This window comes from Carlito syrichta, unplaced genomic scaffold, assembly GCF_000164805.1.
Source record: "Carlito syrichta isolate Samal-C Ts95f unplaced genomic scaffold, Tarsius_syrichta-2.0.1 Scaffold315835, whole genome shotgun sequence".
In the NCBI taxonomy this organism is placed as follows: domain Eukaryota; kingdom Metazoa; phylum Chordata; class Mammalia; order Primates; family Tarsiidae; genus Carlito; species Carlito syrichta.
Genome location: NW_007259931.1, coordinates 638,400 through 662,182, shown reverse-complemented (window position 1 = coordinate 662,182; position 23,783 = coordinate 638,400). Strand labels below are relative to the sequence as shown.

Sequence of the window (23,783 nt, the reverse complement as noted above, 5' to 3'; positions counted from 1 at the left end):
CCGTCGGCGGAGCGTGCCGTTCCGGACGCTCCCATAGGAGCCAATCAGGAAGGTGAGAGAAGGAATTGGCCGCTGCGCCTCCTCCCGAGGCATGCTGGGAGCCTGGAGGACTAGCGAGGAGGAGTTGAGAGAACGGAGCGGACGCCATGGCGACCAACATCGAGCAGATTTTTAGGTCTTTCGTGGTCAGTAAATTCCGGGAAATTCAACAGGAGCTTTCCAGGTAAACACCTTCCAGAGTCTTCTGTTCCCAACGGACCCTCAGGGCCCCGCCTAGCCTTCCTTGGCACCTTTCTTCAGAGACGCTGTCGTTCCTCGGCTCGGGCCCCGCTACGGCCCCGCCTGGGCCTGGGATCCATTTTCCGGCCCCCCCACCGCCCCCCCCACTCGCTCCCTTCATTCCCCCCGAGGAACTTCGCCTTTTCCGAGGTAATCCCAGACTGCATCTTTAAGAACCGACTTAAGATGCTCACCCTTCTCTTTCGTTTGGGTCCCCCCTGCCGTTTAGTTACTGTAGGCCTGGTTGTCCACCAGAGCCGGGCCTAGTTCCTTGCTCAGCTCCTCCTCCGCCGCCGCCGCCACGTTCCCCCTCCCCCTCTCCGCCTCCGCGGATTTCGCCGGCCGGTGCCCGTGACCGGAAAGGGTCTCTAACGGCCGTTTCTTGGGTAATCTTAAATCCGCTTTATTACGGCAAGCTTCAGACCGTTTGGGGGTCTGGATCTATTGATTAGATTCATTCGGGCCCTAGTGTCCTGTGGTTTCCACCAGACAGTTCTAACAGATTGTAGATTTAAATTAAAACAGCTCAATTAACGCCTGCTACTTTGTTAAAATATTCGAGATGGGGAGGGAAGGGGACTTTAAAATACTAGTCATTAATTTTATCAAGTGGATTTTTTGTGTGGGTGTTTTTTCTTGCTACCCCTACCTCAATTGACATATTTGACCAACACGCTATTTTTGCCATTGCTGGTAGACTTTACGTAATTTTGCCTTTGGCTCCACGAAATTTAAAGTCGGAGAGATTTTCAAAGAAACAGTTGTTACTTCCAAAGGAAAATAACGTGGATTATGTTGCAATAGTGGTTGTCTTTAGTATTTTTCCTTTGAATAAGGTTCTCATTTCTTTAGTGTGCAAAGGTCGGAAAAAGGTCTTGAAACGTAAACATTTGTTCCGAGTTCATATGTGTTTGTTAATTGTGTTTTAAAAGTTGAGACCGAGAGCAATTTGAATTTGAAGATCGGCCGAAAATCAATTATAAATTAAGTGCCCAAAGTAAGATTAAGTGATAGGTTATTAGGGCAGTGATGTATTATTACTAGAACTGTTGTTTTTGCAGGATGTGGTTTTTTTTAAGTGGGAAACGTATTCATTCACTCACTACACTGCTGTTTAAATGTTTGTGATATTGCTGATGTTTCAGGATGAGACAATACCTGAACTAAGGGAGTATAATTTTCCTGAAAGCTTTAGAACAGTTGCATGCAGTAAGTAGTTGTATTTATTTAGTTAAATAAGCTTTGTTTTATAGCTTTTAAAAGTAAAGTCTTTCCTTTAGAAAATGAGTGTTTTTGTTTTAGGAAATTTAGAAAATATAAAAAACCAGAAAAACAAAAGCCACCACAGTTATTGATGCTCTCAAGTCCTTTTTTTTGCAAATGTTTTTCATATGCATTGTGTGAAATGTGATAATCTTTTTGATCGTTTTTCATCTGTATTGTGAACATGTTCGTGAAAATCCCAATCTTTTGGATGTTCTTCACGGTTGCATCATGTTCTATTGTAGGAATATACTGTTGGACATTTAGGTAGTTTGAAATTTTCATTGCTTTTCGGTAATTGTAACTTAACATCCTGGTTGCTTTAACATGTAATGATGATTTCCTTATAGACTAATTTTAAATTAGTTACAAAACGTAGTTACTTTTCTGGTTTTTAAATTCATGATAATTGTTTATGTTTAAGTGCATAGGAAAAATGTAAAATAAAGTGCTCCAGAAAGAGTATCTTAAAAAAAATAGGCAGAGAAGTTTATTACTAGAGGAATATGCAGCTTCTCTTCGAACAACTCGTAATGCATTGATAGTTTTAAAACAAACTTTTGATTATTTGCCATTTCAGTGAGGTATTTTTTCCCCATCTTTTACATAAGTGTGGGTAATGAAGCTGGCATTTAGATAGTTACGTATATAGGTGGTGTTTAAGAGCGTGGCTTCTGGTTTTGAATACTAGCTTCACCTCTTAGTAGCTGTGTGACTTTCAGCTAAGTTTCTTGGTGTCTCGCTTTTCTCATTTATAAAATAATAGTGGTGATTTTCAAAGTTTTGTTGGAATTAGGTGAGTTACAGAAGTGGAATGTTGTGGCAACAGTTAGTAGTCAATAAATGTTTATTGTTATTACATGATTCATTATATTAGAAAACCAAATATTTCTTAATAACATTTAGTTAACTATGGAATATTTTTGGGTTTTGACCATTTATATTTTTATCAGGTATTGTGAACATAATTTGATGTGTTTTCAATGAGCTAAAATGGAAGATAAATGAAAATTGAACTATTTTTTGAAATTATTCGTTTTTTTCTGAAAATTGTGCAAACTGACACAAAAATAAATGACTAGGTGAATGACATCTTCTTATGTTAAGATTCCTTTGGCCCTGTGAATTGAAATGTATCTTTACTGTTAGTATAAATGAATTACCTCTTGTTTTATGGGAGTTTTTTTTACACCAGAAATTTCTTAATACCAGAATTTTTGATAATTGGGTAATTACATAAGTTAGTATTTTTTTTAACTTTTATGGCATTTCAGTAATAAGTTTAATCCTGAACAGAGGTTATGGGTTACCCTGTTTACTTGATGTGTCAGTGGCTGCCTTTTGTGTTTCTTGTTACTATTGATGGTGTTTGTGATTTATGCACAGGTGTGGCTTTATTGTGACCATAGTTTCTACCATAATACCAGGTTATATATTTTTCATTAGATTTGTGCTTGGAATCTTAATTTTCCTGAGAGAAATGCATAGGTAATATGAAAAGTTTCAAATTACATTTCTGAAATTATTTCGTTTTAAAAAGGGTATACTTAGGAATCTGTTGTAAAGACTTTTTGTTAGCTTTCACAGTTCTGAGAACTTACGTGCAATTGTGTAAAAATGAAAATGTTCTAAATATAAGCAGATAGTGTTAAGCATTTTTAGCAGTGAATATCCGAAATAGAACAGTAGACATATGGTTATCTTAATTGGTTATTTATATTTACCGGTTTTTTGGATATGATGTGATATAATATTAATGAGTTTTGATAACTTTTCATGTCAAGTGGAAGGAGTGAAGGCCAGCTGAATGGTGAAACAAATACACCCATTGAAGGAAACCAGGCGAGTGATGCAGCTGCCTCTGCCAGGAACTTACCAAATGAAGAAATAGTGCAGAAGATAGAGGAAGTACTTTCTGGGGTCTTAGATACAGAACTACGACATAAGCCAGGTAAGTTGGAGGTCATCTGATGTCTCAAAAACTTTAAGATTTTTTTTTTTTAATTTGAAGACTATTAGAATTATTTTTTGACTGCAGGGCATTTAAAATGTTCATTAAAAGCAGCCGGGCTCGGTGGCTCAGTCTTGTAATCCCGCGCCTTTGGGAGGCTGAGGTGAGTGAATTGCCTGAACCCGCGGGTTCGAGACCTGCCTGGGCAGCGAGACCTCATCTCTACAATAAATCAAAAAATCAACCGGGCATGGTAGCGCATGCCTGTAATTCCAGCTACTTGGAAGGCTGAGGCGGAAGGATCACCGGAGCCCAGCAGGTTGAGGCTGCAGTGGCTGAGAGCGGCCACTGCACTCTAGTCTGGGCGACAGAGTGAGACTCCAACTTAAAAAAAAAAAAAAAAAATGTTCATTAAATTTAAAACTTCAGTCAATTTAAGTTTTAAATTGATTTGCTGAAGACTTTTAAATACTCGTTAGAAAATACACAAGTATTGAAATGTGAAGGCTGGGCGCAGTGGCTCACGCCTATTATCCCAGCACTTTGGGAGGCCGAGGTGAGAGGATTGCCTGAGCCTACAGGTTTGAGACCAACCTGAGCAACTTGGTGAGAGCTCATCTCTACAATAAATCAAAAAAATAAAATTAGCTGGGCATGGTAGCGCGTGCCTGTAGTTCCAGCTACTTGGAAGGCTGAGGTGAAAGGATTGCCTGAGCCCAGCAGGTTGTGGCTGCAGTGGCTGTGAGCATGCCACTGCACTCCAGCCTGGGTGACAGAGTGAGACTCCAACTTAAAAAAAAAAAAAATGTGAACATTGATGTACTTGTTTGTTTTGCTGGTAGAACATAGTTTTATCTTTATTTGATTTGGTTTCTTACTACCAGGAATTTGAATGTGGGTTTTTGTTGAATAATTGTATACATGTCGGTTTTGGGAAGAGTAGTACCCTGGGCCAAATCTGCAGTGATGTTAAAAACATGGGAAATTTTATTTTATAGCTCAAGCCTAGAGCTTGTCTTGTTGTTGCATCTACCCACTTAAAAGTGCAGTGAGTAGAGAGGAATCATTGGATGGTTAACTTTTTAGAATTGATTAAATAATTGATGTTTAGAAATGAAGGATTTATGATTAGCCTCCAAAATAGTAGTCATTATCTTAATTTATTTTTGGAATCAGGTTTGTGATATGTTCTTTCTTTTTTTGTTGTTTCTTCCTTTTTTTGTGTATATAGAGTGTGATTTAAGAAGCATAGACTTTAGCCAGGCTTGGACTCATTGATCTAACAAACATTTCTTTGATTGAAGTATAATTTAGCTAATATTTGGTATTTTGTAATAAACAATTAATAAAAAATGATTCCTTTTGCTTTGGCACGTGTCTTGTCAAATATTGGTTTATTTTTCTTAATGGCCAGGTGCTCTGATTAGTTTTTTCTGGGATTCCTAAGTTTCACTGAGTTGAGTATTGGCATTAGAATAAATCCCATCTGGTTGTAAAGTAGAATATTCTCTTTAGGATATGCAAATTGAAATGTATTAAGTTACATGTTAAGGACTGTTACAGTTACTTCCCCCCAAATCACTATTATTTCCTAAACTGGAACATTTAAAAAATTCTCAGTAGTTTTTTTAGAAGAGTACTGGGGAAAATGAGTTATTTGTATTAGAATGTAATATAGGTATGATAAGTTAAAATTTGAATTCTCTATTGGTACTTTATATTTGTTGTTAAGATATTTGTTTATCATGTAGAAGCAGTCACTAACCTTGACTGAAAACTTATTATATGCCAGACATTATTTGATATACTTTGCATGTTTTAACTCACTTTATCCTCTAAATCTAGAAGACACGGTGTATCAGTAATTTGGCCAAGGCCATTTACCTAGTGAGTGATGAATTGATTTAGGATCCAAAATTGGCCTGTTCCAGTATGTTTTTTCCTGTATAAACAGGGCTAATAAAATAATTGCAAAATTTGTTTGTTTATTTGGAGTCAGGTCTCACTCTCTTGCCCAGGCTGGAGTACAGTGGCATGAAAATGGCTCACTGCAGTCTAGATCTCCTGGGCTTAGGTAATCCTTCTGCTGCAGCCTTCTGAACAGCTGGGCTCGCTATGTTACTCAGGCTGGTCTCAAACTTCTGGGCTCAAGTTATTCTTGCCTTTTCCTCCCAAAATGGTAGGATTATAGGCATGAACTGCTGTGTCCAGCCACATTTTTAATATGAGGGCCTTTTTTTTTTTTTTGAGTAGGAGTATCACTGTCACCCAGGCTGGAGTGCAGTAGCACTCTTAATGGCCACTGCAGCCTTGACCTACTAGGCTCAGGTGATCTTTCTGCCTCAGTCTTCCAAGTAGCTGGAACCACTGGTGAGCCCATCTAATTTTTTTGATTTATAGTAGAGATGAGGTCTCAGCAAGTTGCTCAGGCTGGTCTTGAACTCCTGGACTCAGGCAGTCCTCTCACCTCTGCCTCCCAAAGTACTGGGATTATAGATGTGAGCCACCATGCCTGGCAATATGGGTGTTTTTAACAGGAATTATAGCAACTTAACATTAAACATATTCATTCATAAATGTAGCTTAAAATTTGAAAGATAAAGGAAATAATCATTTTAATAAAATTCAGTGAAATACACTGGAATGTAATTCTAACTAAATTTTGATGATAAACTTAGAATTTATTTCTAATGCAGGCTTTAGTTGTATAAAGTAGTATTGGAAAAGTAAGTCTTTGGATAATTGGTGTATGAAAAGTAGTTTATTTGGTAACTTTCCATTTAACATGAGGTATTGTTTTAACATGGAATATAAATATGGGTTTATATAATGTATCTAAATCTACTTTGAGGAATGTCTGACAAAGTTAATTTTCATTACTTTCAGACTTGAAAGAGGCCTCCAGAAAAAGTAGATGTGTATCTGTACAAACAGATCCTACTGATGAAATTCCCACCAAAAAGTCAAAGAAGCATAAAAAGCACAAAAACAAAAAGAAGAAAAAGAAGAAAGAAAAAGAAAAAAAATATAAAAGACAGCCAGAAGAATCTGAGTCAAAGCCGAAATCTCATCATGATGGGAACATAGATTTAGAATCTGATTCCTTTTTAAAGCTTGATTCTGAAACTTCAGCGATGTCACTGGAGCATCCTACAAGAGCATTTGACCTATCTGAGACCAGTGAGTCCTCTGCAGCTGTGCTAGAGCCTTCTGTAGTATCAATGGAGGTTTCAGAGCCGCACATCTTAGAAACTCTGAAGCCAGCTACGGATACTGCAGAACTGTCAGTTGCACCTACATCAGTAGTCTCAGAGCAGTCAGAGGAGTCTGTGACAGTAATGCTGGAACCGTCCATGACAAGGATTCTGGATTCCTTTGCAACAGCACCAGTGCCTACTACAACAGTGGTGCCGAAGTCATCTGAGCCAGTTGTAACAATGTCAGTGGAGTATCAAATGAAGTCTGTGCTGAAACCTTTGGAGAACACATCTCCAGAGTCATCAAAGATCATGCTGGTAGAACCCCCAGTAGCAAAAGTGTTAGAGCCATCAGAAACCCTTGTGGTATCATCAGAGACACCTACTGAGGTGTACCCTGAGCCAAGCACATCAACAACAATGGATTTTCCAGAGTCACCTGCAACTGAAGCCCCAAGATTGCCAGAGCAACCTGTAGAAGTACCATCGGAGATTGCAGATTCATCCATGACAAGACCGCAGGAGTTGCTGGAGCTGCCTAAGACCACAGCGTTGGAGCTGCCGGAGTCGTCGGTGGCCTCAGCGATGGAGTTGCCGGGGCCACCTGCGACCTCCATGCCGGAGTTGCAGGGGCCCCCCGTGACTCCAGTGCTGGAGTTACCTGGGCCCTCTGCTACCCTGGTGCCAGAGTTGCCAGGGCCCCTTTCTACCCCAGTGCCTGAGTTGCCAGGGCCCCCTGCGACAGCAGTGCCTGAGTTGCCAGGGCCCTCTGTGACACCAGTGCCACAGTTGTCGCAGGAATTGGCAGGGCTCCCAGCACCATCCATGGGGTTGGAGCCACCACAGGAGGTACCAGAGCCACCTGTGATGGCACAGGAGTTGCCAGGGCTGCCTGTGGTGACCGCAGCTGTAGAGTTGCCAGAGCAGCCTGCGGTAGCAGTAGCAATGGAGTTGACCGAACAACCTGTGATGACGACAGAGTTGGAGCAGCCTGTGGGAATGACAACGGTGGACCATCCTGGGCATCCTGAGGTGACAACGGCAACAGGGTTGCTGGGGCAGCCTGAGGCAGCGATGGTGCTGGAGTTGCCAGGACAGCCAGTGGCAACAACAGCGCTGGAGTTGCAGGGGCAGCCTTCGGTGACAGGGGTGCCAGAGTTGCCAGGGCTGCCTTCGGCAACTAGGGCACTGGAGTTGTCGGGGCAGCCTGTGGCAACTGGGGCACTAGAGTTGCCTGGGCAGCTCATGGCAACTGGGGCACTGGAGTTCGCGGGGCAGTCTGGGGCAGCTGGAGCACTGGAGCTTTTGGGGCAGCCTCTGGCAACAGGGGTGCTGGAGTTGCCAGGGCAGCCTGGGGCGCCAGAGTTGCCTGGGCAGCCTGTGGCAACTGTGGCGCTGGAGATCTCTGTTCAGTCTGTGGTGACAACATCGGAGCTGTCAACGATGACCGTGTCGCAGTCCCTGGAGGTGCCCTCGACGACAGCGCTGGAATCGTATAATACGGTAGCACAGGAGCTGCCTACTACGTTAGTGGGGGAGACTTCTGTAACAGTAGGAGTGGATCCCTTGATGGCCCAAGAATCCCATATGTTAGCTTCTAACACCATGGAGACCCATATGCTAGCGTCCAACACCATGGACTCCCAGATGCTAGCGTCCAACACCATGGACTCCCAGATGCTAGCGTCCAACACCATGGACTCCCAGATGTTAGCCTCTAGCACCATGGACTCCCAGATGTTAGCAACTAGCACCATGGACTCCCAGATGTTAGCAACCAGCTCCATGGACTCCCAGATGTTAGCAACCAGCTCCATGGACTCCCAGATGTTAGCAACCAGCTCCATGGACTCCCAGATGTTAGCAACCAGCTCCATGGACTCCCAGATGTTAGCAACCAGTTCCATGGACTCCCAGATGTTAGCAACCAGCTCCATGGACTCCCAGATGTTAGCGACCAGCTCCATGGACTCCCAGATGTTAGCGACCAGCACCATGGATTCCCAGATGTTAGCAACTAGCTCTATGGATTCCCAGATGTTAGCATCTGGCACTATGGACTCTCAAATGTTAGCTTCTGGCACCATGGATGCTCAGATGTTGGCATCTGGTACCATGGATGCACAGATGTTAGCATCTAGTACCCAAGATTCTGCTATGTTGGGTTCAAAATCTCCTGATCCATATAGGTTAGCTCAGGATCCTTACAGGTTAGCTCAGGATCCTTATAGGTTGGGTCATGACCCCTATAGATTAGGTCATGATGCTTACAGATTAGGACAGGACCCTTATAGATTAGGTCATGATCCCTACAGACTAACTCCCGATCCCTATAGGATGTCACCTAGACCCTACAGAATAGCACCCAGGTCCTATAGAATAGCACCCAGGCCATATAGGTTAGCACCTAGACCCCTGATGTTAGCATCTAGACGTTCTATGATGATGTCCTATGCCGCAGAACGTTCTATGATGTCATCTTATGAACGCTCTATGATGTCTTATGAGCGGTCTATGATGTCCCCTATGGCTGAACGCTCTATGATGTCAGCCTATGAGCGTTCTATGATGTCAGCCTATGAGCGTTCTATGATGTCCCCTATGGCTGAGCGCTCTATGATGTCAGCTTATGAACGCTCTATGATGTCTGCTTATGAGCGCTCCATGATGTCCCCAATGGCTGATCGATCGATGATGTCCATGGGTGCCGACCGGTCTATGATGTCGTCATACTCTGCTGCTGACCGGTCTATGATGTCATCGTACTCTGCAGCTGATCGATCTATGATGTCATCTTATACTGCTGATCGTTCAATGATGTCTATGGCTGCTGATTCTTACACCGATTCTTACACTGATACATATACGGAGGCATATATGGTGCCACCGTTGCCTCCTGAAGAGCCCCCAACAATGCCACCATTGCCACCTGAGGAGCCACCAGTGACTCCACCATTGCCTCCTGAGGAACCACCAGAGGGTCCAGCATTACCCAATGAGCAATCGGCATTAACAGCTGAAAATACTTGGCCTGCAGAGGTGCCATCATTACCTTCTGAAGAATCGGTATCGCAGCCTGAGCCTCCTGTGTGTCAGAGTGAGATTTCAGAGCCTTCAGCAATGCCTGTTAATTATTCAATGTCAGCATCAGATCCCTCAGTGTTAGCGTCAGAGGCTTCTGTGACTGTTCCAGAACCACCGCTAGAGCCTGAATCTTCAGTAACATCAACACCTGTAGAATCTGCAGTAGTAGCAGAAGAACATGAAATTGTTCCAGAGAGAGCAGTGACTTCTGTGGTGTCTGAAACTCCCATAATGTCAACTGAACCAACTATCCTAACATCAGAGCCTCCTATTATGTCAGAGACAGCAGAAACATTTGATTCCATGAGAGTGTCAGGACATACTGCCTCCTCAGAGGTATCCATATCCTTGTTGGAGCCAGCGGTAACTCTTCCAGAGCCAGCAGAGAGCATTCTGGAACCACTGGCCATGGCTGTTCCGGATCCCCTGGCCATGACTGTCCCAGAGCTCCCGGCCGCTGTCCCAGAGCTCCCAGCTGCCGTCCCAGAGCTCCCGGCCGTGGCTGTCCCGGAGATTCCAGCTGTGGCTGTTCCAGAGCCTTTGGTCATGGCTGTCCCAGAGTCTCCAGTCATGGCTGAGCCAGAACATGTTACCGTTTCTGTGCCAGTTGTTTCTGCCCTGGAGCCTACTGTGCCTGTCCTGGAACCAACAATGTCAGTCTTTCAACCTGCTATGATTGTTTCAGAACCATCTGTTTCTGTCCAGGAATCCACTGTGACTATTTCAGAGTCTGCTGTCACAGTCTCAGAGCAGACTCAAGTAATATCAACTGAGATGGTTATAGAGTCTACACCAATGATACTGGAGTCTAGTGTTATATCCTCATTACATGTTATGAAAAGAATGAATCTCACTTCTGGTGATCAAAATCTTGTTCCAGAGATTGGCATGCCCGAAATTCCGTTGCATTCAGGTGAAGAGCCACATGCCGATGGACACCTGAAAAGTGATTCTTATGAAAGTGAAATTGGTATAAATATAGACCTTAGTGTAAATAACCATTTAATTGCTAAAGAGATGGAACATAATACAATGTCTGTTGCTAGCTCTGGTTCTGGTGGGGAAATTGGTGAAGAGAAAATTTTGCCCGTCAATGAGACTCAACAGTCCACAGTATTGGATACCTATCCTGGTGTCAGTGAAGCTGATGTGGGAGGAACTCTGACTTCTGGTCCTGTTGCTCTGGAACCTGACGCAATGGGAACTAGTAAGGATATTGAATTTATCACAGCATCTGCTTTCAGTTCAGTTAATAGATATGATATTGAAGTATCTTTAACCACTCAAGATACTGAACATGACATGGTAATTTCCACCAGCCCCAGTGCTGGTAGTGAAGCTGACATAGAAGGACCTTTGCCTGCTAAAGACATTCATCTTGACTTACCATCTAATGACAACCTTGTCAGTAAGGATGCAGAAGAACCATTGCCTATGAAAGACAGTGACCAGACATTAGCAGTTGCTCTCAGCCCTAAAGAAAGTAGTGGAGAAGAAAAAGAAGTAACTCTCCCTACTAAAGAGATGTCTGATTCAGGATTTCCTGCCAATATTGAGGACATTAATGAGGCAGATTTAGTGAGACCATTACTTCCTAAGGACATGGAACGTCTTACAAACCTTAGAGCTGGTATTGAAGGATCTTTACTTGCAAGTGAAGTTGAACGTGACAAATCTGCTGCCAGTCCAGTTGTAATAACAGAAAGAGCTTCAGAGTCGTCTTCAGAGGAAAAAGATGATTATGAAATTTTTGTAAAAGTTAAGGACACCCATGAAAAAAGCAAGAAAAATAAGAACCGTGACAAAGGTGAGAAAGAGAAGAAAAGAGACTCTTCTTTAAGATCTCGAAGTAAGCGTTCCAAATCTTCTGAACACAAATCACGGAAGCGTACCAGTGAATCTCGTTCTAGAGCAAGGAAGAGATCATCCAAGTCCAAGTCTCATCGCTCTCAAACACGCTCACGGTCACGTTCAAGACGTAGGAGGAGGAGCAGCAGGTCAAGATCAAAGTCTAGAGGAAGACGATCTGTATCAAAAGAGAAGCGCAAAAGATCTCCAAAGCACAGATCAAAGTCTAGGGAAAGAAAAAGGAAAAGATCAAGCTCCAGGGATAACCGGAAAACAGCTAGAGCTCGAAGTCGCACCCCAAGTCGTCGGAGTCGGAGTCATACTCCAAGTCGTCGAAGAAGGTCTAGATCTGTGGGTAGAAGAAGGAGCTTTAGCATTTCCCCAAGCCGCCGGAGCCGCACCCCCAGCCGCCGGAGCCGCACCCCCAGCCGCCGGAGCCGCACCCCCAGCCGCCGGAGCCGCACCCCTAGCCGCCGGAGCCGCACCCCCAGCCGCCGGAGCCGCACCCCCAGCCGCCGGAGCCGCACCCCCAGCCGCCGGAGAAGATCAAGGTCTGTGGTAAGAAGACGAAGCTTCAGTATATCACCAGTCAGATTAAGGCGATCAAGAACACCCTTGAGAAGAAGGTTTAGTAGATCTCCCATTCGTCGTAAAAGATCCAGGTCTTCTGAAAGAGGCAGATCACCCAAACGTCTGACAGATTTAGGTGAGTCGTTCTTTAAAATTTAATGGGATTGTAATAAAGAATGATCTAAACCTGAATTTTTTCTACTCTTAAGTAAAATGAAATACTTTAGGTTACTGGTTTAGGATAAACATTTCTGTCTTTCAGTTCTTGTGATTAGTAACCCTGTATTTGAAAATATAGTGATAAGTGCATTCTAATTGAAGTTAAAAAGACCTGCTTTAAGACCATATTAGAACCAAAGTGTTTCCATACTTGAATGTTTTATTTTGCTTTAATCATCTTGTTATAACTAAAAATAGAAAAACAGACCAGGCGCGGTGGCTCAGGCCACCAATCCTAGCACTTTAGGAGGCCGAGGTGAAAGGATTGCCTGACCTCATGGGTTCTAGCCCAGCCTGGGCAACTTGGCGAGACCTCATCTCTACAATAAATCAAAAAATTAGCTGGGCATGGTGGCATATGCTTGTAGTTCCAGCTACTTGGAAGGCTGAGGCAGAAGGATCACCTGAGCCCAGCAGGTTGAGGCTGCGGTGGCTGTGAGCAGCACCCACTACCCTCCAACCTGGGCTACAGAGTGAAACTCTGACTAAAAAAAAAAAAAAAAAAAAAGAAAAATAGAAAATCTTGGTGTAATTAAGAATAGAAAAGAAGCAATTTTTGAAGTACAGTTAAATTAAAAACAAGACTATGCTTAGGTTATACATGCTTACAAATAAGTCTAACATTACAGTGTTAATTTTTTAATAAGTTAATGTTATCTTAAAGTGGTGATATAGGACTGTTAGATGTTTGTGAAGGTAATTCTGATTTATACAGTTGGTAATGGAAGTGATTAGGGAATTTTGCATGTGGGGAGTTATTTAACTGGGTGGGTGATGCTAGCAAAACACAGTGAAATTTATTAGTGATTTTTAAAAACGACTGCTCTAATTTTTCCTGATTTTAGGTAGTATGCAGAGATGATTAACCTGATTGATAATGCATGATTACTTTTCATAAGTATAGATAGTTTATCATTATTCCAGTATATTGAACATTTTCAGGTCAGAATTGTCTAAGGCAAAAGGTGTTAAGTGTAAAAAGGGAGAAGATGCATTCAGTTCAGCAGAAGTTTGCTGAATTACTTTTTATTCAAAGTAGAGAAACAGTATGTAATTCCTAAAGTGATTACAAGTTGGTGAAGGAGATATGGGTAAAACGCATATATGTCTCTTTTACCAAATAGTAACACTACCAAAAGGGGCAGAATGTGATGACGACTCTAGTTCTTGTATGGATGATGTACTTTTTGGATCACAGTAAGAAGAATGTTAATTCTGACTTAACGATGACTTGTTAGAAGAGGTGGCACTTGAACTTAGGCCCAAAGCATGACTTAAGATGTCAGATTAGGATTTAAGGTTATGATAATTTTGGGAAATAAAGTTTGTGTCTTAGAGTGTGTGTGATAGGTGATCATTACAGTTTTATAGTAAGTTAGCTATTTTGTGTGATATTTGAATGGGAAGCTCAATTACTTGATTAAGGGGCCACCATTTAAAAACTTTGAGCCAAGGTGGTTTGATAACAGCAGTAACTTAAGAGCAGAAAATTGATACCTTTAGTTTTGTTAGCATATAAAACTTTTGGTAATACAAAATGTACAGCTTTTTAGGAAAACTGCTTATTTTTCGTCTTACAGATAAGGCTCAGTTACTTGAAATAGCCAAAGCTAATGCAGCTGCCATGTGTGCTAAGGCTGGTGTTCCTTTACCGCCAAACCTAAAACCTGCACCTCCACCTTCAATAGAAGAGAAAGCTGCTAAAAAGTCAGGAGGAGCTACAATAGAAGAACTAACTGAGGTAAGCTAAACAGAATTTGTTTTCATTCTTAAATGGATTATTCCAGTGATGTTGACTGTGGAGCGTGCCAAAACCCGAATTGTGGGCTGAACTGATAATGGCTGGCACCGAGTGGTCAAAACCCGAAATACAGATGTGACAGCGGCAGAAGCTCTGTTTAGCAGGCCATTATCCGGGATGGCTAAGCTCCGCTAGCTAAAAGTTACTTCCCATTACTTTTGCTTTCCAGTTTTAGAAGCCAAACTGACTGAGGAGTGGGACGGTTCGTTTGAATGGAGGAGGTGTTGAGTGAGCAACACGCAGAAGCTCGCCTACAGTTTCGTTTCCATTCACGACGTGTTCACTGATCGCCACGAGTGTACTGCATATACGCAAAGACACAGACAATCTTCAGAAATGATCTTTTGCCACCGGAGCTTGGAAATTAATAAGAATAGCTGGCCATTGCCTGAAAGGAACTTCTTTCGCATCAACATTTTGGGTTTTGGCTGTTTGGTACCAGCCATTGGTGATAATGGCCGGCCATTATCAGTTCTTCCTGCGGTTCGGGTTTTGGCAGTAACATATATTTTAAACACACTTATTTTTGTTTTTAAAAGTTTGATCTTTTCAATTGAGGCTTTTTTGGGGGCTTTGTTTTATTATTATTTTTTGGGGGGGAGATGCTGAAATATTGCTGCTAGGATCCAGAAAAACCACACTGTTTCATATATTGAAACTTGTTATTGGCTAGCCTTATGCCAGCCTGCCACTGTCAATATATTCTGTTCCCCTTGGTAACAAGCTTGATATACTCTGTGTTTTTGGCTAAATAAGCTTTTTATCCTATTTTCAATATTTCAATGTAATATTTTCAATTGACAATAGATGTGACGGATTCTACTGCTTGTATAGAGACAGGTTTACCCAAATTTACTCTGACCTTTTTATAAAGCCAGGTAATGGAGTCTGTTCCTTTGCTTCTCAGGAAGGAATTGACTTTGCTTTATGTGTCAGACCTCATCAATTGTACCCTCTCCATCATGCCTTATTTTTCATTCTTAAGCTCTGTTCTTTAAAGAGACTCAACCTACAAACATTTATGGAGAGACATGTTACTATCTAACTATTGGAAATGTTTCATATCTTTTATTTTGCCATACATTTTGGGATCATAAAGCTTCTTAATCTGTTTCCTCACTTAGATTTATTACCATATGAATTACATACTTTTTTTAAAAGAAAGTTAAGGACCTTGTAAAAAAGCTGTTGCTTGCTTATCAAATCCAAGCTCCTTATCCAGAAATGCTATGGACACTTAGTGTTTTGCTATGTTTTTAGTCTCATCTTCAACTCTTTTGCTCCTTGTAACAACTTCTCACCTTTTTACCACCACCTGACTAAGGTGACTTTTCTTTTCCCTACCATTCCTTGTTCTTCACTATGAAAATCTGGCTTACAAGTCTTCAAGGAATGTTTCTTGATTCTCTAACTTTGCCTGACTCTATTCTCTCTCAAGCCTTTGTTCTTTTAGCACTTATGTACTCAGTTTGTATTATATCAGTTTGCACTTGTTATTGTGTTGCTCTGTAAAAATGTTCTTTGATTATTTCATGTATATGTATTCCTTCTCTTATACTAGATTGTAAGCTCCTTGGGAGCAGGGACCATGTCTTCTACTTTTTTTTTGTATTCCCCAGACAGTGCCCAGTACAGTGCTCTCTCTGCACATAGTAGGTGCTCAATAAATGTTGTTGACTGACTGACCAGCTAGAATCTGTTTAAATAATAGCTAATAAGCCAGAATATCTATAACTTACTAACTTTTGAGAGTTGCTTTTATGTGGTTTTAATTCTAAGAAATTACATGTTATTCTACATATAGTGTAAGATTTATCTTTTGTTTGTTCTTACTTTTAAAGAAATGTAAACAGATCGCACAGAGTAAAGAAGATGATGATGTAATAGTGAATAAACCTCATGTTTCAGATGAAGAGGAAGAAGAACCTCCTTTTTATCATCATCCCTTTAAACTCAGTGAACCCAAACCTATTTTTTTCAATCTGAATGTGAGTATTAGTGCTTATGGATTGGTAAAACAGCATAACTTATAGAACTGTTTAAATAAAACCCCAGTAGAACTTAGCCTATTAATTTTTGGTTAAAATACTGTGAGAAATAACGAATAAAAGAACTTTCCTTCAGAAACCCTTTAATATAGGTATTTCTTACATTGAATTTTAATAAGGAACTTTATTTTTTTAGATTGCTGCAGCAAAACCAACTCCGCCAAAAAGCCAGGTAACATTAACAAAAGAATTTCCTGTGTCATCTGGATCTCAACATCGGAAAAAGGAAGCAGATAGTGTTTATGGAGAATGGGTCCCTGTAGAGAAAAATGGTGAAGAAAACAAAGATGATGATAATGTTTTCAGCAGCAATTTGCCGTCGGAGGTAAGTAAAAGGAGTATTATGTATTTTTCCTTTTTTATACCTGAATCTGCCATTTTATTGTTATTTTATATCTGATTTGGATTCTGTTTCACTCTTCTTAGGGCCGGGTTAAACGGCAGGGCCGGGTTAGACGACAGATGAAACAACCCGCAGCTTCTCATTTGACAGTAACTCGATGCAATTCACTTTGTGGAACCAAGCCACAAAGTGAAAAGCATCGAATTGCAGAGAACAGTGTTATCACATCCCTACCCAACATTGGGCCCTCCTTGCACTTGTGGGAAGGTAGTCCAAGGTACAACTATTTAGCTTCCCGTTTTGCTTCAAGGCTCTATAGCTCTAGATTTTGGTGGTAGCAAATTTACTGGGTGGAGAGATTGAGCGGAGAGAGGCAGATCCTCAGGTTCAACACAAGAACTGGATTGGAAAAGGTCATTTTAGACTGATGTGAGCATCTTGGGTATGTAGCTCATTGCCCTTAAAGACGATGGTTGCTTACTATTTCTCTGGGTGGTTTGTCAGCTAGCCTTTAATTTTAACAATTTTCCCTCCCCTGTGCTACCTTGGCCCTTTGGAATTCTTGTGTTTAACCTAATGCTCAGCCTTGGTACTCCATTCCCTTCTTCCCCTCTTTGCTACTATTAAAAGTTGGAGAAGTGGAATTCACACCTTGAATTTTTCATGAGGCCATAGTTGTATCTTGTCAATATGACGCAGTAATAATGCCAAGTGTTAAAACAACCCCATTAAAATGCCGCCTGATTAATGTGCTGCTAAATATAGTGCACATGAAAACAGCAAGACTGTATATATATGTAAATATATATATATATCTGTATCTTTGTATGTATCTCTGTATCTGTACCTTTGCTGTATCTTTTAATAAACAGTTTACTTTTATTTAACTTGTTGTGCAAAATCACGCTTGGGGGATCTGGGAGGGTGGAGATTTACTAGGGGGGTGGGAATTTTAAAATGATACTATAGATTAGTTTTCATCACCTCTTGCCCTTGGTTTCCAAAACCCAGACATTTGTCCAAGGACTAGACTAGATATCTCATGCCCATACAGACTTTTTTCTTGCAATTCTGGGATATGTAGGTTAGAGAGACCAGTACTATTCACTTTAGTGTCTCTTCATTGGCCATATCATAAACCTTCTGTAAACACCTCCAATTCTACAAATAAATCCTGTCTATAAAATTAGAAAGTGAACAGAACCCAAATCAGAAATTTTTGATAAGTATTTTTTTCCCCAGAGCTATAAATGGGTGACATTTTCACTTTTTTTTTTTTTTTTTGACCTACAGCCTTTTGAAAAGGAACAAGTTATATACAAGAAAACTGGACATTAGAAATAGACACTGCACCTTACAGTCACAGGTTATGATCTATATTCACATGGGGTTCAACAAAGCAAGCTATACCATCACAGTGAGGGAAGGGGATAGCTGTTTTGGACAGTATTTTAGTGAGACCAGTTGATTCACTCCATTGTGAATCTCCAAATCCTGCACATCTCAAAAGGAGAAGGTTGTGACATTTGCTGACTTTAATCTCCTTGTAGTAGCTGAATATAAACCATGATAAGAGGACTGAACAGACTTAGAATTTGTAATATGTATGCTTTACTAAAAAATTAAATTTTTTGCAGAATAAGTATTTAACAAAGAGTTGGAAAAAACAACTAGGAAGGGTTTTTATGTGAGAAATATTTTCCAGTGAATTGAAGACCTATATATAAGTATTGCAAAATTCCAAGGGATCTTCCTAGAAGATTAATGGCCATAACTATTTTGAATTTCTTCAGTTGAACAATTGGAGAAAATGCTTAGTAAATTCTGATGATTACACTTTTTTGACTGAGTGTGTGTTTGAAATTTAGTACTCAGCTATTTTTTAATCTTAACACTGACAATGTGATGCCTTAGCATTGTCTATCATGAAAAACTGTCAGATTTTAATTAAAGGTTGAAGGGAATTATTCTTAAATCTGAGGGAAAAGGTTGATTAGAGAATACTCAAATAATTGTAAAATTATTTTACAATTCTGTTAGAAGGCTCAATGAATGAAGCAGGTAATGTCTCTTCTGGGAAAAGTTAATATCAAAACTTGTTAAACGACTTACTTAGATTTACTACTTAATTAGACTCAAAAGAATATATAGATGAACTTTAATTCTAAACAAAACAATCCCAAAATATTAGGGGAATAGACAGGATTGTATTTTGCTTTTAATCCTGTACACTTTTACCTAGCAATAATGTTAAACACATAGAGGAAATGTTCACAATATAAAATGTTTAGTTCTAGTTATTTAGCTACCATCTAAACACACTATATTTGTGAATATAGAAGGCAAAAGTCATTATGAATTTATTATTTTCACAGTGTTCCATATACCAATGTTTGTGAAATACTTTTGGTGACATTTTATGGGCATATTGACCCTTTTGATTCCCTGTTAGGGGTTGAAATAAAGACTTTCTAAAGTAAAAGCATAGTTCTCTTAAATGGTCAACTTTTTAATTGAATTGAATATTTTTTATTTTTTTATCTGTCTTTTATTTTAATAAATACATATGGAGTGTGTGGTTCTCTGTAGTCTTGAGCATAAACTATTAAGGCAAAGATAAAATCTGTCTTCATAAGGGCTGAATTGGCTTTGCTATAATCTCTAACCCCACCAGTTGCCTTGCATATGAATGCTCTTTGATATAAGTATGAGTGGATAGATGATGTGAATGGAGCAGCGTAAATCCATATTTTATGGAAAAACAGCTCGTCAGACTGTGTGCCCTACTGCCATAGCATCGTCTTCCTACCCAGAAACCAGCCCAGCATCATCCTCAGTAAGGAGTGACTACAGAACTTTGCCCATATTTGTGTGCATTTGATTCATAAACAATGAAATAAAAAATGTTGGAAAACTAATATTCAAAAAATAGTCCTGAGGGCACTAATTCTTGGTAATAAAGCTTATTGGGTAGAAGATTTGAATGTAATCTTTCACATAAGTGGACTAATGACTCCACTCATAACTATATTAGTATGGATTTTTCATGAGCTTAGTATCAATCATAAATGTTTCAGGGGTACAGAGGTAGCTCTGTTAAAGTTTAGTGATGGCTTAGATGTTAAGATCAAACAGTTTGCTAGTTTGTATTGAATCATATTTCCACATCCCTATGGAACTGAAATTCTCTTATTTTTAGAAACTCTGAGTGTATAAAGATTAGAAAAACTAACTTCTTGGGGTAAAATGAAAATTTTAATCGGAAGTTAAACACACAGACCCTGGCACTGCTAGAATGTATGATATGTAATAGCCTTGCTATTCATTTTCTCCTTAGGTTCTTTTAGGTGGTTAACACTGAATCATTTAATAGGTTATCCATTTGTTTTCTTGTTAAACTTCATTTACATTAAGAGTTATACACTAGAGAATTTTGTATGACACAGTAAAAAATGCATAATTTACTTTCTAAGGTCAAACACATAATAACTAGGACAAGCTTTGTCTTATTTTTGTGGTTGTCATTTTGCTCCTTTATGTATGAACCTCTATATTATGTTAATTTTTGCTAAATGAGGCTAGATGCTTTTTACTTTTTTTATGATTGATTTCCTTTCATGCCTTTTAATTTGAGATACCTGCAATTACCTGTGCAGAAAATGATTTTCTGGTTATATGAGTTATTTTTCTTATCTGATTCAACCCATCCTAACATTTATCTGTGGCTCTTTTATATCCTCTCATTGACATTCTTAGAAATTCTTAAGATACTTGTTATTTTTATGTAAACAGTTGTGCTAACAAAAGGGGAGTAAAATTGATTTAGAAGAATTTTTAAAATTAGAAATAAAGATATAAGAAGCCTGCTTATATATATGGTATAGATGATGAAGTGCATGTTACATGTTGCCACGTGCATTATGTATTTCATTACCCTTGAGACACCGCTGTAAAAAGGAGTAATCTGCTTTGTTGCTGAGGTAGAGAGATTACAAAAATAGGGCAGTTTTTATTATGAAAATTAGAATTCAGGACACTTTTAATGTAGATTATACTTTTTAGAGCAAGTCTTAGGGAAAAGGACACTAAACATTTCTCCCATTGTCATATGTAGAATATTACTACCACAGTCATTCTTATACATTAGGTAGCAAGCTAGTCTATACTGTATCGGGAAAAAAAAAGACTTGTTGATGACAACTTTATAAAGGTAATCTAGAGATTTAAGATTCCCTTTTTCTCAGTTTTAGAAGGGCTTTTACTGTCATTTTGTGCCTTTGCCACATTTCCCATTTCTGAGTGTTAAAGGATAAGATTCCAAAGCTCCAGTGTCCAATATAGTAGTCACCACCCACTGAAAAAAATCAGTTTTTTAATCACACCAGCCACATTTCAAGTGCCTAGTTGCTGTCGCTGCAGAGAGTTCTCTTGGACAGTGTTAAAGAATAGCTGTGGTATTTTAAGAGTGTTTCAATAGTGATATATAATATCTGCTCTGACCCTTAAAAATTGCTGCTTTGGGGCGTATAGTTGGCTTTGTATGCATTATTATATAACCCGAATTACCTTGAAAAGCTGGAAACAGGCTTTTTGATGTAAACTTTTGAGGATTCTTAGGAGGTTAAGATAATCTTGATTCATTCTATTTTGTGCATATGTTTTCATACTTAAAAATAAAAATATGAAGTTAATAGTCAAACTGCTATTTGGTAATACATTTCTGACATGAACTTGCAGCTCACTTGGTAAGTCTGAAGAATAAATGAAGTTGTATTACCTCAGGGAAAAAAGTTGTAATTTTATCTAAAGTAGTATCAAGATTGCTATATTAAAATTCCTTTCAGAGTAAGATGTGAATTTAATATGAAACAATATTGAGATTAGAAGGAAATTTCATTCTGGGGATATGTGGTGAGGCATTTAGGTTACCTTTATTAATTAAGACTAAAAGAGAAAGAAGTATGAAGATACAAAGTGTCTCTAGAAGGATGAATTTACTGATAGTTGTTTTCATTTGCTTTCTACTTGGAAATAATTTTATTCCATAAAAGTTAGAGTTTTTAAAGCCATTGAAGTATTTTTTTGTGTGGCTAATTGGTAGTTGGAAATTGGGATAGGGACGGTGGGCAGATACATTTTCCATAGTATCTACTAAGATTTTAGAATAAAAACCTATTATTTAAGCCTGAGCCACCCTAACATAGATTACTAAGAAAAGCAAAGTAAGTCTGGAAAGGTTAGTGAGAATTCTTTTCTCATTTATTGTGCCTTCAAAAATTACCTTGATAATTCTAATTGACAAAAAATCTAAGGTAGGCCTAGGGGATATAAATTTTGGCCTGAAATCTTTGCATTCCCATTTTAAAGTCCCAGGATTAAAACAGATTTATAGTAAAAGTGAAAGAGGAACATAATAAGTTTGTTAATGTTTGCTTTAATGTCTGACTTTGTTAGATTAGTATTTCTAGTAGGCCTTAGAAATATTCTAATTTGTATGATTTAATTTGACTTAAATTACAATCTCGCAGGAGATCTAGCAACAGTCTAAACCAATTACAGAATAAATTCAGTTTAATTTTGCCTTCTTTTTTAACAGGCATTATATATCTTTGTAGAAGAAAAATTGTAATTTAGCTAAAGGAATATTAGATTATTCAGCATGATAATTAAGAATTATGCAGTGATTAAGAGGTTCTGAAGGTAGTAAAGGAAAGATTAGGGAATCCTTTTATGCGTGAGATACAATTATTATCTCATAGTCATATAGCTTTCTTTATTAGATAGTTCCTATTTTTAAAATTTAAAAAACATTTCAGGGATTGCCTGAGCCCAGGGGTTTGAGACTAGGTTGGGCAAAACAAAACAAAATAAAACATTTCATACATAATCCATAGTCTAATTACAACTAGCCTTATGTAACTTTTAAAAGAGACTCCTGAGCTGTTTACTGTTTTACTGACTTTCTCATACTGGTCATATTTATTCAGTATCTACTTATTCTTTGTATATTAAAACAGAAAAACCTTCCACGTCAGATAAGCATTTTGCAAGAGTGAAGTGTCTTCTGTGAAATAACTAGAAAATACTTAATGGGTTAAGAGATATTAAAAGAAGAACATAAAATGAATTAGTTGATACAAAATGAATTAGTTGATACAAGTCAACTTGAGCTCTTAATTTTAGAACAAAGATATCAAATACTTACTTGATGGATTTTCCCTTTTATGGAAAGCCTTCCATAATCTGACAAATTTAGAATTTTCTCCAAAGATAACTTAAAAAAAAAAAAAAAAGACAAAGTTACCTCTGCTTAGCATAAGGTTTTAGAAGATAGAATATAAGCTTTGAAAAGGAAGACCTCAAGACTTTTCAAATATTTAAAAATGTTTCAGTTGATGTTATGGACTTCCACAAAAATATTTTAACTTTGGTAATATGTGTAAACTGAAAACAAACCATTTATTTATATCCTGAATATATTCTTTGAATAAATTGGGTTCTTAAGACCAGACTATATCCATAAAACTGTAAGAGATGTGCTGATGAGTAAAGGAGTGATCATAATGGTTTTCTGCTTGCTTGTTCAGGAATTTTGCTGACTGCTTCTGAAGTGTAATGCTAATAAGTAGAGTGAAATGAAAGCTGCTAAGGAGTATAAAATTTTTAATAAAAAAATTCCGTTTGCTAGAGATCATTTTTGTTAAGGCTAGAGATGTTTTAACTTCCTAATGGAACATATCATGATTATAATTTGACAAGTAGAAAACAAGCTGAATTCAGTCAGATTTTTGGGTTCAGCTTTGGTTCCTGTGATACTTTGCAGTTTAATTCTCATCTACTTTCCAAGGTTACTTTACCATTTTGAGTTTTCTCTCCACTTTACAAGAAACATTAGTGTGGAAGACTGTTACTTTGTTTTTAGCATGTAACAAAAGTATGAGCACTTTTCAAAATTTAGGGGGCTATGGTAATTTGAGATAATTATCTATGTTTTCTTTCTTAGCCTGTGGACATCTCTACAGCAATGAGTGAACGGGCACTTGCTCAGAAAAGACTCAGTGAGAATGCATTTGACCTTGAAGCTATGAGCATGTTAAATCGAGCTCAGGAAAGGGTATGTAGCAGTTTTAATGTCTAAATTGTGCTAAACAGATGGTAGAGTTGTGTCATAAGCATTTAT

The 23,783-nt window shown here is 38.9% G+C and overlaps 1 protein-coding gene across 6 annotated transcripts in view; it reads left to right on the top strand.

Moving 5' to 3' along the window:
* Positions 1–91: 91 nt before the first annotated feature.
* SON (SON DNA binding protein) overlaps positions 92–23,783 on the top strand; it is a 33,615-nt gene continuing 9,923 nt past the window's right edge. For 3 of the 6 annotated variants that reach the window (XR_002481290.1, XM_008073416.2, XM_008073415.2), the window contains exons 1-7: positions 92–223; positions 3,327–3,493; positions 6,380–12,328; positions 13,992–14,152; positions 16,054–16,200; positions 16,397–16,585; positions 23,607–23,717. Coding sequence is in view for 5 of the 6 variants with exons in the window: in XM_008073416.2 (XP_008071607.1) it covers positions 147–223; positions 3,327–3,493; positions 6,380–12,328; positions 13,992–14,152; positions 16,054–16,200; positions 16,397–16,585; positions 23,607–23,717 (6,801 nt within the window). In the remaining variant the exon portion in view is untranslated. Of the gene's footprint in view, positions 224–3,326; positions 3,494–6,379; positions 12,329–13,991; positions 14,153–14,381; positions 15,898–16,053; positions 16,201–16,396; positions 16,586–16,686; positions 17,491–23,606; positions 23,718–23,783 lie in introns of those variants that run through there. The other 3 variants (XM_008073417.2, XM_021706657.1, XM_008073418.2) reach the window with 3 other exon arrangements.